Source organism: Hordeum vulgare, chromosome 1H, assembly GCF_904849725.1.
Source record: "Hordeum vulgare subsp. vulgare chromosome 1H, MorexV3_pseudomolecules_assembly, whole genome shotgun sequence".
NCBI lineage: Eukaryota > Viridiplantae > Streptophyta > Magnoliopsida > Poales > Poaceae > Hordeum > Hordeum vulgare.
This window is the reverse complement of record NC_058518.1, coordinates 376,983,139-376,996,524: the sequence shown is the minus strand read 5'-3', so window position 1 is coordinate 376,996,524 and position 13,386 is coordinate 376,983,139. Positions and strand designations below refer to the sequence as shown.

General features: G+C 45.0%; 1 protein-coding gene across 5 annotated transcripts; it reads right to left on the bottom strand.

Annotated features, from left to right (window-relative positions):
• Positions 1-8,332: 8,332 nt before the first annotated feature.
• On the bottom strand, positions 8,333-12,007 carry LOC123438544 (protein LUTEIN DEFICIENT 5, chloroplastic-like). 5 transcript variants are annotated; one of them, XM_045115785.1, is made up of 5 exons: positions 11,658-12,007; positions 11,323-11,542; positions 11,065-11,145; positions 10,557-10,738; positions 10,238-10,415 (listed from the first exon to the last, which is right to left on the bottom strand). In XM_045115785.1, the coding sequence occupies exons 1-3, from the start codon at positions 11,876-11,878 to the stop codon at positions 11,083-11,085; spliced, it is 504 nt and encodes a 167-aa protein (XP_044971720.1). In that variant the 5' UTR covers positions 11,879-12,007; the 3' UTR covers positions 10,238-10,415; positions 10,557-10,738; positions 11,065-11,082. The 5 variants fall into 5 exon arrangements, 4 of the variants coding, with proteins under 4 accessions (XP_044971720.1, XP_044971721.1, XP_044971724.1 ...); XR_006629724.1 differs by lacking the exons at positions 11,065-11,145; positions 11,323-11,542; positions 11,658-12,007 and adding exons at positions 8,333-8,372; positions 9,173-9,350 and having other exon boundaries at positions 10,557-11,030; XM_045115786.1 differs by lacking the exon at positions 11,065-11,145 and having other exon boundaries at positions 11,658-12,004.
• Between the last annotated feature and the right edge of the window lie 1,379 nt (positions 12,008-13,386).

Sequence of the window (13,386 nt, the reverse complement as noted above, 5' to 3'; positions counted from 1 at the left end):
ACTGGTGGGGAACGTCGCATGGGAAACAAAAAATTTCCTACGCGCACGAAGACCTATCATGGTGATGTCCATCTACGAGAGGGGATGAGTGATCTACGTACCCTTGTAGATCGTACATCAGAAGCGTTAGAGAACGCGGTTGATGTAGTGGAACGTCCTCACGTCCCTCGATCCGCCCCTCGATCCGCCCCGCGATCAGTCTCACGATCTAGTACCGAACGGACGGCACCTCCGCGTTCAGCACACGTACAGCTCGACGATGATCTCGGCCTTCTTGATCCAGCAAGAGAGACGGAGAGGTAGAAGGGTTCTCCGGCAGCGTGACGGCGCTCCGGAGGTTGGTGATGATCTTGTCTCAGCAGGGCTCCGCCCGAGCTCCGCAGAAACGCGGTCTAGAGGAAAAACTATGGAGGTATGTGGTCGGGCAGCCGTGAGAAAGTCATCTCAAATCAGCCCTAATTGCTCCATATATATAGGAGGAGGGAGGGGGACCTTGCCTTGGGGTCCAAGGGACCCTCAAGGGGTCGGCCGAGCCAAGGGGGGGAGGACTCCCCCCCCAAACCGAGTTGGACTTGGTTTGGTGGGAGGAGTCCCCCTCCCTTCCCACTTCCTCCCTCTTTTTTTTTCTTTTCCTTTGATTTCTTTTTCTTGGCGCATAGGCCCCTTTGGGGCTGTCCCACCAGCCCACTAAGGGCTGGTGTGTCTCCCCAAAGCCTATGGGCTTCCCCGGGGTGGGTTGCCCCCCCCCCCCCCCCCGGTGAACTCCCGGAACACACTCGTCATTCCCGGTACATTCCCGGTAACTCCGAAAACCTTCCGGTAATCAAATGAGGTCATCCTATATATCAATCTTCGTTTCCGGACCATTCCGGAAACCCTCGTGACGTCCGTGATCTCATCCGGGACTCCGAACAACATTCGGTAACCAACCATATAACTCAAATATGCATAAAACAACGTCGAACCTTAAGTGTGCAGACCCTGCGGGTTCGAGAACTATGTAGACATGACCCGAGAGACTCCTCGGTCAATATCCAATAGCGGGACCTGGATGCCCATATTGGATCCTACATATTCTACGAAGATCTTATCGTTTGAACCTCAGTGCCAATGATTCGTATAATCCCGTATGTCATTCCCTTTGTCCTTCGGTATGTTACTTGCCCGAGATTCGATCGTCAGTATCCGCATACCTATTTCAATCTTGTTTACCGGCAAGTCTCTTTACTCGTTCCGTAATACAAGATCCCGCAACTTACACTAAGTTACATTGCTTGCAAGGCTTGTGTGTGATGTTGTATTACCGAGTGGGCCCCGAGATACCTCTCCGTCACAGGGAGTGACAAATCCCAGTCTTGATCCATACTAACTCAACTAACACCTTCGGAGATACCTGTAGAGCATCTTTATAGTCACCCAGTTACGTTGCGACGTTTGATACACACAAAGCATTCCTCCGGTGTCAGTGAGTTATATGATCTCATGGTCATAGGAATAAATACTTGACACGCAGAAAACAGTAGCAACAAAATGACACGATCAACATGCTACGTCTATTAGTTTGGGTCTAGTCCATCACGTGATTCTCCCAATGACGTGATCCAGTTATCAAGCAACAACACCTTGTTCATAATCAGAAGACACTGACTATCATCGATCAACTGGCTAGCCAACTAGAGGCATGCTAGGGACGGTGTTTTGTTTATGTATCCACACATGTAAATGAGTCTTCATTCAATACAATTATAGCATGGATAATAAACTATTATCTTGATACAGGAATTATAATAATAACTATACATTTATTATTGCCTCTAGGGCATAATTCCAACACCTGCCTCGCTCCCCGCCGCCCTGGTGAGTGGGATAAGGTCGGGAGAGCCGTCTCCATCGAGCCCGCCTCTTTTGCCCGCCCTGCTCTCCTCCTCGCCGCTCGCATGGCCGACCGCGTCTGCAGCTCGCCGCCGTTCGTCACACACGTGGCCACAGACCTCCCCTTGCCTCTCCGAGAAGCTCAGAAGGACCGCCTCGACGCCCTGCTCCTCCTCGACAACGGAATCAAGCCCGGAGACCCCCTGTCATCGCCATCGTCACCATCTTCCCCATCTCCGGCCGTCGGTCGCCGTCGTTGATCTGCTGCCACCGAGCCTCTCCAACCTCCCCGATGCCAAAAATGGAATCGCAGTGAGCCACTGCTTCTTTCCCCTCTCTTTCCCCTCGCTCTCCCGCACCGTAGCCCCGTTCCCCACCATGTCCGAGAGCTTCTCGCCGCCGGCCATGTCGTCGTCGTCGCTGTGGTACCCCATCCACGCGCTCGAGCTTGGGATCGAGCTCCTGGAGCCGCCAGGAACGTTTTGAGCCCATCAGCTACCCTTCCCATGCCCTGCAGCCACCACCCGCACCAGGCCGAGCCCCGGTCGCCGCCTCGGCTCGTCGCTGGCGCCTCTAGGGCCACCTTCAGTCCCTCCTACTACCCTTGGAAGATGAGCCGCTTCGCCAGCTTCGTAGCCGCAAACCGCGCCCGATTTGGTGCCCTGTAGCGCGTTTTAGGCCAACTTTGGCGAGCCCTCCGCCGCGGCTATGGTCGCCGGCGACCACCCTCCGGTGGGGGCCGACGTGGCCAGCCATTAACTACTAACCCACTCTCCCCAGAGACGCTGACAGAGGGCCCCACATGGGGTCAAAGCTTGATTAGCTTCGGGTTTGACCGGGGATTAGCCCTGTGTCACTGACCGGTGGGCCCTGGCTGTCAGGTTTGACCTAATCCAGGCCAGTTGACTGCTGACGCAGTAATAGCTTTTCTGATTTAATTTAATTGCAGAAAATGCCTAAAACTTCTAAAAATCATAGAAAATAATCTGTAAGTCCAATGAAAATAATTTATATATGAAAAATGATCAGAAAAATCCAAAGAATCTGATTATGGCATTTTCATGCATGTTTGAAAAAGTTAATATCACCAAACAGGCCAAATGGTGAATAGGATAAATTTAATAATTAGTTTGGAGTTGGAATTTGATTCTTATTTGAATTCCACTTCAATTGTTATGACCAAACGTTGATCAAGGGAAACCAGTACCTCAAAATACCATCCTCTTGCATGAAAAAAAATTATGCATGAGCATCAGGTCGAATCAATTAAAAGGGTATCCGGGAAAATACCTTGTTGAAGTGATGTTGAATCCTGATTCAAACCCAGCTTCAACCTAAGAAATTGTAGCTATATTGGCCCTGTCACATTCCATTTCCATTTCTTGATCATGCATCATAGTGTTGCATTTCTGTGAAGTAACTATTGTTCTTTCCTGTTTATCGGTACTGTTTCCTCTCGGTAGATGATGGTTCCGACGATGTGATCGTTGACATTGATGAAGACTCATTGCTATCTTCAGACGTGTCAGGCAAGCAAACCCCCTTGAGCATATTGAAATAAACCCACTCTCTCGCTCCTGCTCTCTTTTACTGCATTAGGACAAACACGATTCAACTGTACATGTTATCGGTAGTTGAACCCTTTCCTCTGCATGACCTGATTTTGTCACAGTAAAAAGTTGAAACCACTTAGCATGAGTAGCAACTGCTTGAGCCTTGTTGTGCTTACTCATCCATGCTTGTTTACAATGCCTGCTATGCTTAGAGTCGTGTCGGGTCTGATCCATCTGGATGATGAATCGGAATGGTTGTGATCATGATCTACAGTGTGAGAGTAAAAGTTTGAATCCGATTTGGTAAAGGTAGCGATGAGAGGCCATGTAGGAGTACATGGTGGGTTGTCTCATTGTGACCGTCCTTAAGAACTGAGTTCTGTGTATGTTATCCAAGACAAGATACTACCACACATTGGGATACTTAATTGACCCTCTTGGCTTATTAATCGCCTAGATCTCTGTCCAGGAGTTGCAACTAGTTTCTGGTGTTTGTAGGAAAAGTGTTGGCGGCCGTGTTTAGCTCTCCCCGACGGGGTAGGCTTCTCTGCGGTAGATACACAGTGGCACGGTGTACCAAGTGGCACCCGGATGGTGGGCTTGGGAACCCTGCGCACATCGTTTGGGGCCGTAGAGGAAACCTCGGCCGGACTTCCTTGAGGGTTCAGTCTCAAATAGGCGATAAACCTGGACTAGGGTCTTGTGTGGTTAACGGTCGTGGCCGACACCCACGCCAGTGCTTCCGCTTGAAGGTTGCCGAGATGCATGTCGTGCACATGGTGATAAGTGGTGGGAGCGTGTGTGAAGAAGTATACCCCTACAGGGTGATTTAATCTGTTCGAATAGCCGCGTCCTCGGATATAGACTACTTGGAATCATTACATGGTACATAGACAAGTTAAATGGATACTCTAAAACATGCAGGATAAGTGTGAGTGCTATGGAAGGCCTTCTCGTAGGGAGACGAGAGTGGATCCATAGTGGTGTATTGAATTGGTGAATATGTGGACTCGTGTGTGCTATCCCACCTCAAAGAAAGAACTTGTAGTCATAGTACAGGTTAGCCAAGAGTCAAAGCTGGCTTGCTGCAATCAAACCCCACAATCCTTTCATTGAAACATGATGCATATGTAGATAGTTCTGATGTAAGACTTGCTGAGTACCTTTGTACTCACGGTTGCTTTATTTATGTTTTTACAGAGAGGATTTAGTCTCTTTAAAAGGTTCTACGCGATGTGTTCAATGTTGACCGGAATAGCTTGGGAATCCCAGACAGAGGTCTGACTCCTTTGGTAGGGTCGTAGTAGCTTTTCAGGCTCTTCCAACCACTTTTAGTAGATGTCTGTACCCAGACATGATTTGCTTCCGATTGTTGTTTGTATGACTTGAGTGTTGGGTCACGGGACCCCTGTTTGTAATAACACACTATGTTGATTCTTATGAGTCCTTAATAAAAGCTTGAGTCATAGAGTTATGTTGTGATGCCATGTTGTATCTACACATATCGTGCATATTGTGTGTATGTTATGAAATGCATTATATGTGTGGGATTCGACACCTAGTTGTGTGCCTTTAGTAGTACTCTTTACTGGGAAATGCCTCTTTGTGCTTCTATCGAGCCTTGGTAGCTTGCTACTGCTCTAGACACATTGATTGACCGGCGTGTATCCTTCTTTGCTGCTGTGTTTGTCCCCTCGGAGAAAAGTCACGCGGTCTAATGGAGTCCTTGTAGCTTGCTACGACTCGTCTACACACGCTGTTGATCGACACCTGCTTTGCTGGGTTATGTATGCCTGTCCCTGTACGGATGTACCGCTTGGATTTATAACTAGTCATGTCGACCCGGGTTCTTTGTCGTTTGAACGCTAGCAACATATTCATATACGTGAGTCAAAAGACGCAAACGGTCCCGGCCAAGGCAAGGCGACAGCCGTGGAGTTTACCGTGCGTGAGGCCGCAAAGTGATGTGATGTGTTACAGGCTAGGTTCTTATGACTCAGGATCGGGATCCCGACATTTTGATAATAAAAAGAAACCATTGGAGTTGATTTTCGTTTTTTGTTTTACTAGTTGGATGCCCGTGCATTGCCACGGCATATGATTTTCATTTACTTTGCGACATATATTGGCTTTGTCTATCATCTTTCCTCCACAGTAATGTGTCTCCTCAATCATTCTTTGCTTGAAAGAAGAGATGGAGTTCAATGATCTAGTTCAAATAAAATATCCGTGTGTTGCCACAAAACAGTTGAAGTTACATGATTGCTACGCACGACATATGACTGTTTTATTCTTATGGAGTTACAACAACATATTAGGTAAAAAAAAAATAAGAGTATTTACTTCAAGACTACCATGTAATAGTTCTGCAAATAAAATGTACGAACCACAACAATCCCATGGGAGTCGTGATGCAGGAGCTTCATGTTTCCTTTATGTGTTGTTCTTCCATGTCAGAAACTCTTTAACATTTCGTGGAAACAAGACAAGACATGAAACAAAACCAGAGTATACTCACAAATGCTCTAACATTTCGTGGAAACAAGACAAGACAAGTTCTTCATGTCAGATCCCAAGGCCGAAACAAGACATGAAACAAAACCAGAGTATACTCACAAATGAAGATGTTGAATTGTTTTTATGAACTTTCAAAGAGTCTCATTATCTCTACTATTAAAGGGGATCTGCCGTCGTGATCGTTCGACCACCAGCGATCCCCCTCCTACCGCTAGCCACCGTTCCATCGATTTTTTTAATCCCTTCATAAAACAGTCGATTAGTTCAATAAAAACCGGTTCAAAACAAACCCACTAAAACAAACAGGGCAGCCACGCATGCACGACCTGGCGATCCATCCCCCGGTCGCTAGCACAAACCCACCTCGTATGGTCAAAACTTGAACCTCCGCCTGAAGAAACGGTTCCAGGCACAGACCCACGAACGCACGCCTGCTCCATCGCCTGGTTTTTCCTCCGTCGCCTCCCTCGCCTGCTCGCCGTTCGCCGCACCAGAGGAGCACGTTGCCGCGACTGGTGCTGCCTCCCTCACCTACTTCGTCGTCTTCAACCTGCTCCATCGCCTGGTGCTGCCTCCGTCGCCTCCCTCGCGTGCTCGCCGTCCGCCACACCAGAGGAGCCCTCGCCTCCATCGCATGGTCGCCTGCTCGCCGTTCGCCACACCAGAGGATCCCTCGCCTCCATCGCCTGCTCGCCGCACCAGGGGAGGACCTTGCCGCACGCCTGGTGCTACCTCCCTCGCCTCCATCGCCTGGTGCTGCCTCGCCTGCTCGCCGTCCACCGCACCAGAGGAGCCCTCGCCTCCATCGCCTGGTCGCCTGGTCGCCGCACCAGACGAGGACCTTGCCGCGCTGGTGCTGCCTTCCTCGTCTCCCTCGTCTGCCCTGCCTACTCCATCGTCTTCAAACTGCGCCTGGAGAAGAGCACCTTGTCGCGCCTGGTGCTGCCTCCCTCGCCATCAACCTGCGCCTGAAGATCCGGCAACCATATCCTCGTGCGTGCCTCTTCCAGGTACACCTCAAAATCAAAAGGAGTTAAGTTTAGAACAGGTACACCTCAAAACGAATTAAATTTAGATTGGATACGCCTGGTGAAGTTCCCTGATCACCTCCCAGGCTTCTTTTGCTGTGTTATTTCTGCATACATGACGTGCTACATCATTGGGATAACATAGTAGATAGGAAAAAAAAATACAGAACAAAAATATTCAACGATGGCTCTATACTCTCCTTCCTATTCTTTGATGTTTATAGAGGTTTACAAACAATTCACGTCCAACACGGCACACGTACTTGCCCAGAATTTCCATAATGCTTATTATTCTAGCCACATGTCAATGCTAAGTAGGGATTGGCATTTTTCACATGAAAAATAAAGTCATAGAAGAGTTATAACCTGATAAATACTTCATATCTGAATCGGTGATGCCATTACAATATCTCATGTTCAGCGTTTCCAGTTTTCTCAAGCCTGTAAAAGAAATAAAGAATGTTATGTTATTGCAACAGAGGCAAGTAGTTTTTCTGAGTTACTTGCTATTGAACGGAATGTGAATAAATAGGACGCATGCGAGTTCTTGTAGTGACTACAAACAAATATATGTATCACATGTCAGGAAATGAAAATGTATAGAATAGAACACTAAAGATGCCCATATTGTTGTGATAACCGACAGTAACATGTATGGTTTAAGTCTTATACGTTGGAATAAATTAGGTGGTTGGGCATGCTTTACAAACAATTGTTTCATGGAACAAAATGCCACCTTTTAAGTGAACAAGGCCACCATGAATTTTTGGGCATCGCTCAAGGTCCAAATTTACCAAGTTAACTAGCTTTTGCTCCTTCACCTGTAAAAGCAGCACATTTCTTAAGGCTGAGCGATGTCATGTTTGAGAGGCCTGCAGAATGAAGACATACATCATACATCATAAAAATGAACATTCACCCCCCAGACTCGTACAGGTGTAAGAACGCACAGCTACTGGACTATTGTCATCACTTACCTAACACTGTTTTAAGTCCATGTTCAGAAATTCGATCACAGTAATTGCATGCCAGACTTTGCACATTTGAGCAATCTTTAAGGAGATTCAATCCACTATCAGTCACATAAGAGCACAAAAAATAACCATATAACATCATATCGCAGTTACCAAAAGTATGAGATAAGGCTAAAGGAAGTATATTGCGAGACCTGCAAAAAACTCCATGGACAGGTAATAAGCTTGCTTTGCATTCACTTTGTTGTGATAGTCATATGTTGCATTCCAATTCATTATTAGAGAATCAAAAACACTTCTAGCAGTTGCATGGTAAGCCATTAGGGGTGAAGCGTGCTCTGGCGAGAACAACGGTGTGAAGTCTGCATGGTGTTGGATATTTGACGTGATGTCGGAAGAATCAATGGAAGTTAGCACGGCTGAAAGCCCTGAGTTGCAAGAACAACAATATTAGGATCAGAAATCTTATAAAGAGTAGGTATTAAACAGTCAAGGGTCGAAACAAAAAACTGCATGGGATATTGTCCTCGTGTGAAAATTCTTGCACAAAATCGTACATAATATACTGTATCACCATTTGCATTCTACTAGAACCCTCCACCTCTCTTTGTATGCAACATGTTTAATTGACTCTTTTTTCTCCGGGTAGCAAGTTCAGATGACTTTGCTCAAAGTATATATCTGTCGAAGTTTGACTATATTTATAAAATAATGTCTACCAAACAAACCTATGTTTAAAAATTAAAATTGACAAAACAATGTGTACATTAAGATATTTTTCTAAAAAGTAGGGACACTAAAAGCTATTGTGCCTGCTTCTACAACAAGCATAGTTAATTTAGATAATATACCCAACAAGCATAAATGCCTGGGTCTCCGTTGCACCACCATCAAATGATTTATCAGCAAGGCCAGCTTATGGATTTTCTAGAAGAAATAATGTCCCCTCCCACTCACTCACACGGACACACCTCTCATGTGATTCCGTTCCAGTAATGCTGAGCTAGGAAAGTACAGAGATTGTGATCTCAGGGTTCAGATTGTATTATGGTTGCATATGTTACTGTTTTTACCATTATCAGGCCAATGGAAGATAAGTTCTTTGAATGCCAAGGATCAGTAGGAAGTTTCAAGCAAAAGACTGAGATATACAGTGCTAAAATAAAATGCTTCACACAGTTCCTGTAGCTTGAATTGCATATGATTGTCAGGGAAAGAACTTTCCTACCTCAGGCACAAGTGCACTCCCAAAGCGAGCGGTGCGTGTTGGATAGACACACTCATACATATCTGCACCCAAAGCACTGCATACTACAATATCAAGGGGATAACCAACACTTGCTCGAGGTTCGAGTCAACTTCAGTCCATTAAAATATCCCAGGTCATATTTATCAAAACATAGCACCTGATCAAAGACAAAGCAGAAACATGATTTTAATGTGTAAAGAAATCTGATTCATCTCCTTGGCATCCTCGTATAGCATGAACATGTATTAAAATTAGAAATCTCTATTCCCCATCATTCAGAAAAAAGCACAATTACCTTTGCAAAAAGCATATCCCTATGCGGAACTCTGTAGTGAGGCTTTGTGTGTTGTACGGTGCAAATTCTGTACATAATATACTGTATCACCATTTGCATTCTACTAGAACCCTCCACCTCTCTTTGTATGCAACATGTTTAATTGACTCTTTTTTCTGCGGGTAGCAAGTTCAGATGACTTTGCTCAAAGTATATATCTGTCGAAGTTTGACTATATTTATAAAATAATGTCTACCAAACAAACCTCTGTTTAAAAATTAAAATTGACAAAACAATGTGTACATTAAGATATTTTTCTAAAAAGTAGCGACACTAAAAGCTATTGTGCCTGCTTCTACAACAAACATAGTTAATTTAGATAATATACCCAACAAGTATAAATGCCTGGGTCTCCGTTGCACCACCATCAAATGATTTATCAGCAAGGCCAGCTTATGGGTTTTCTAGAAGAAATAATGTCCCCTCCCACTCACTCACACGGACACACCTCTCATGTGATTCCGTTGCAGTAATGCTGAGCTAGGAAAGTACAGAGATTGTGATCTCAGGGTTCAGATCGTATTATGGTTGCATATGTTACTGTTTTTACCAATATCAGGTCAATGGAAGATAAGTTCTTTGAATGCCAAGGATCAGTAGGAAGTTTCAAGCAAAAGACTGAGATATACTTATCAGTGTTAAAATAAAATGCTTCACACAGTTCCTGTAGCTTGAATTGCATATGATTGTCAGGGAAAGAACTTTCCTACCTCAGGCACAAGTGCATTCCCAAAGCGAGCGGTGCGTGTTGGATAGACACACTCATACATATCTGCACCCAAAGCACTGCATACTACAATATCAAGGGGATAACCAACACTTGCTCGAGGTTCGAGTCAACTTCAATCCATTAAAATATCCCAGGTCATATTTATCAAAAGATAGCACCTGATCAAAGACAAAGCAGAAACATGATTTTAATGTGTAAAGAAATCTGATTGATCTCCTTGGCATCCTCGTATAGCATGAACATGTATTAAAATTAGAAATCTCTATTACCCATCATTCAGAAAAAAAAAGCACAATTACCTTTGCAAAAAGCATATCCCTATGTGGAACTCTGTAGTGAGGCTTTGCCTGTTGTACGGTGCAAATTCTGTTTTCGCACCAGCAGCTTGGAGTCTGCTGCTGAATATGCGAAGTCTTTCTCCGTACTCTGTACAATGTTTACTTCAACCACGTGCTTCAGAGTTCCGTAGCAAAAAAGGCTCCTGAATGCATAGGTTTGCATTATGTACATATATAGAACTATAAAGCTATTAGAAGCATTGTAGTGCCATACTCGCTTCCAGCAAATTAAATTCCACCCCAATTCTTTCATTTATTCTCTAATAATATATCATCATCAAAACTTAAGAGCCACTATGACGCTTCATATATTTTTTCCGTGGCAATGCACATGTTTCTAAATTAACAATAATTTTGCTAATTAGACCACAAACATATGATACAAGAAATTAAGAACTGTGGTATTTCAACTAACAAAAGAACACTGCTAATGAAATAAAACTGCTAAGAAAGGTATGTAACAAGGTACTTGGATATGGCTAGAAAATTAGAAACTGGATGATTTTTCTGCTGCTTGCGAGTCATCAACAAAATTCCAAGTTCCTCTTTTCTAATCAAAAATCAGAAAAAGAAATTAGAGTGTGAGGAATAGATATATAGGACGATGAGGAAAGGCTGGAGAAAGAAGATGATGATGAAAAAAAAAATGTACAGACCATTAGCAACATGACAGGGTTCACAAGACTGCAGTTTTGGGGGCAATTCGCTAGCTTGATGGTGCGGTCACCTTGGGCCCGAAGTTGAGGCGGAAGACGCCGCCGTAGGTGAGGAAGAGGTCGTAGAGCGGCAGGAAGAAGGCCTCCCCGGCGACGGAAGCCAGCGACCCGACCGCCTGCGGCAGCTCCGGGCCCGTGCGCGCGCCGCCCGCTACCTTGGTGAGCAGCCCGGCCGCGAGCTCCCCGGGCGGGCCCAGCTTGACCAGCCTCGCCGCGACGGGCGCGAGCCATCTGAACGGAACAATTCAAACACGGCGCCTAATCCAATCAGCGCCGGAGCTGCAGGAGGAGCAAGAAATGCGTGGAGAGGAGGATAAGGGATTGGCCGGGGAACTGACTGACTGACCCGGGGCCTTGGGCGGTGAACTCGTCGGAGGAAATGCGGGCGGTGAGCTCGGCCCGGTGCTTCCTCTTCTCCTCAAGAACCTTGTCGGTCCCGCCGCCGCCGTCACCGCCGGACGCGGAGCAGCGGAGGAGCGGGCTATTACGCCGGCTGGCGACGGGGGCGAGGCGGAGCCGGAGCCGAGGTAGCGGGACGGCGGGGCGGAGGATGCGTTGCCACACCATTCATCTCTTTATGTGAGAGTGGATGGGGAATGGTGGAGGTGCGGAATGGGCACGGAGATTCGAGAAAACTACAGAGTGAGAGTGGATCTTAGTCCACACCACTCCACACCACCGCTGAAGTTCAGTCCAAATGCACCTAGCTAAGCAACGAAAATTGATTTCTGAGCAACGGAGCACTTTATTTTGAAGTTCAAAAAACCACATCTTTACATTTTAAAAAAAGAGTGCATGAACATATAGCAATGCAGTATATCGGGCCAAATTTTCGGCAATATACATGCTTGCATGTAAAAGATACAAAAGAACAAAATACATGAAAATTAGGGGTTTGTTTTTGTGTTGTGGGGCAGAAATTTCGTTTTTTTTGTGCAGCACATAATACAACGTATTATTGAACAAAATTTCACATGTACTCAGGCCACATGCATGCGTATTTTATTTTAGCACTGTATATCTCAGTCTTTTGCTTGAAACTTCCTACTGATCCTTGGCATTCAAAGAACTTATCTTTCATTGGCCTGATAATGGTAAAAACAATAACATATGCAACTATAATACAATCTGAATCCTGAGATCACAATCTCTGTACTTTCCTAGCTCAGCATTACTGGAACGGAATCACATGAGAGGTGTGCCGTGTGAGTGAGTGGGAGGGGACATTATTTCTTCTAGAAAACCCATAAGCTGGCCTTGCTGATAAATCATTTGATGGTGGTGCAACGGAGACCCAGGCATTTATGCTTGTTGGGTATATTATCTAAATTAACTATGCTTGTTGTAGAAGCAGGCACAATAGCTTTTAGTGTCCCTACTTTTTAGAAAAATATCTTAATGTACACATTGTTTTGTCAATTTTAATTTTTAAACATAGGTTTGTTTGGTAGACATTATTTTATAAATATAGTCAAACTTCGACAGATATATACTTTGAGCAAAGTCATCTGAACTTGCTACTCGGAGAAAAAAGAGTCAATTAAACATGTTGCATACAAAGAGAGGTGGAGGGTTCTAGTAGAATGCAAATGGTGATACAGTATATTATGTACGATTTTGTGCAAGAATTTTCACACGAGAACAATATCCCATGCAGTTTTTTGTTTCGACCCTTGACTGTTTAATACCTACTCTTTATAAGATTTCTGATCCTAATATTGTTGTTCTTGCAACTCAGGGCTTTCAGCCGTGCTAACTTCCATTGATTCTTCCGACATCACGTCAAATATCCAACACCATGCAGACTTCACACCGTTGTTCTCGCCAGAGCACGCTTCACCCCTAATGGCTTACCATGCAACTGCTAGAAGTGTTTTTGATTCTCTAATAATGAATTGGAATGCAACATATGACTATCACAACAAAGTGAATGCAAAGCAAGCTTATTACCTGTCCATGGAGTTTTTTGCAGGTCTCGCAATATACTTCCTTTAGCCTTATCTCATACTTTTGGTAACTGCGATATGATGTTATATGGTTATTTTTTGTGCTCTTATGTGACTGATAGTGGATTG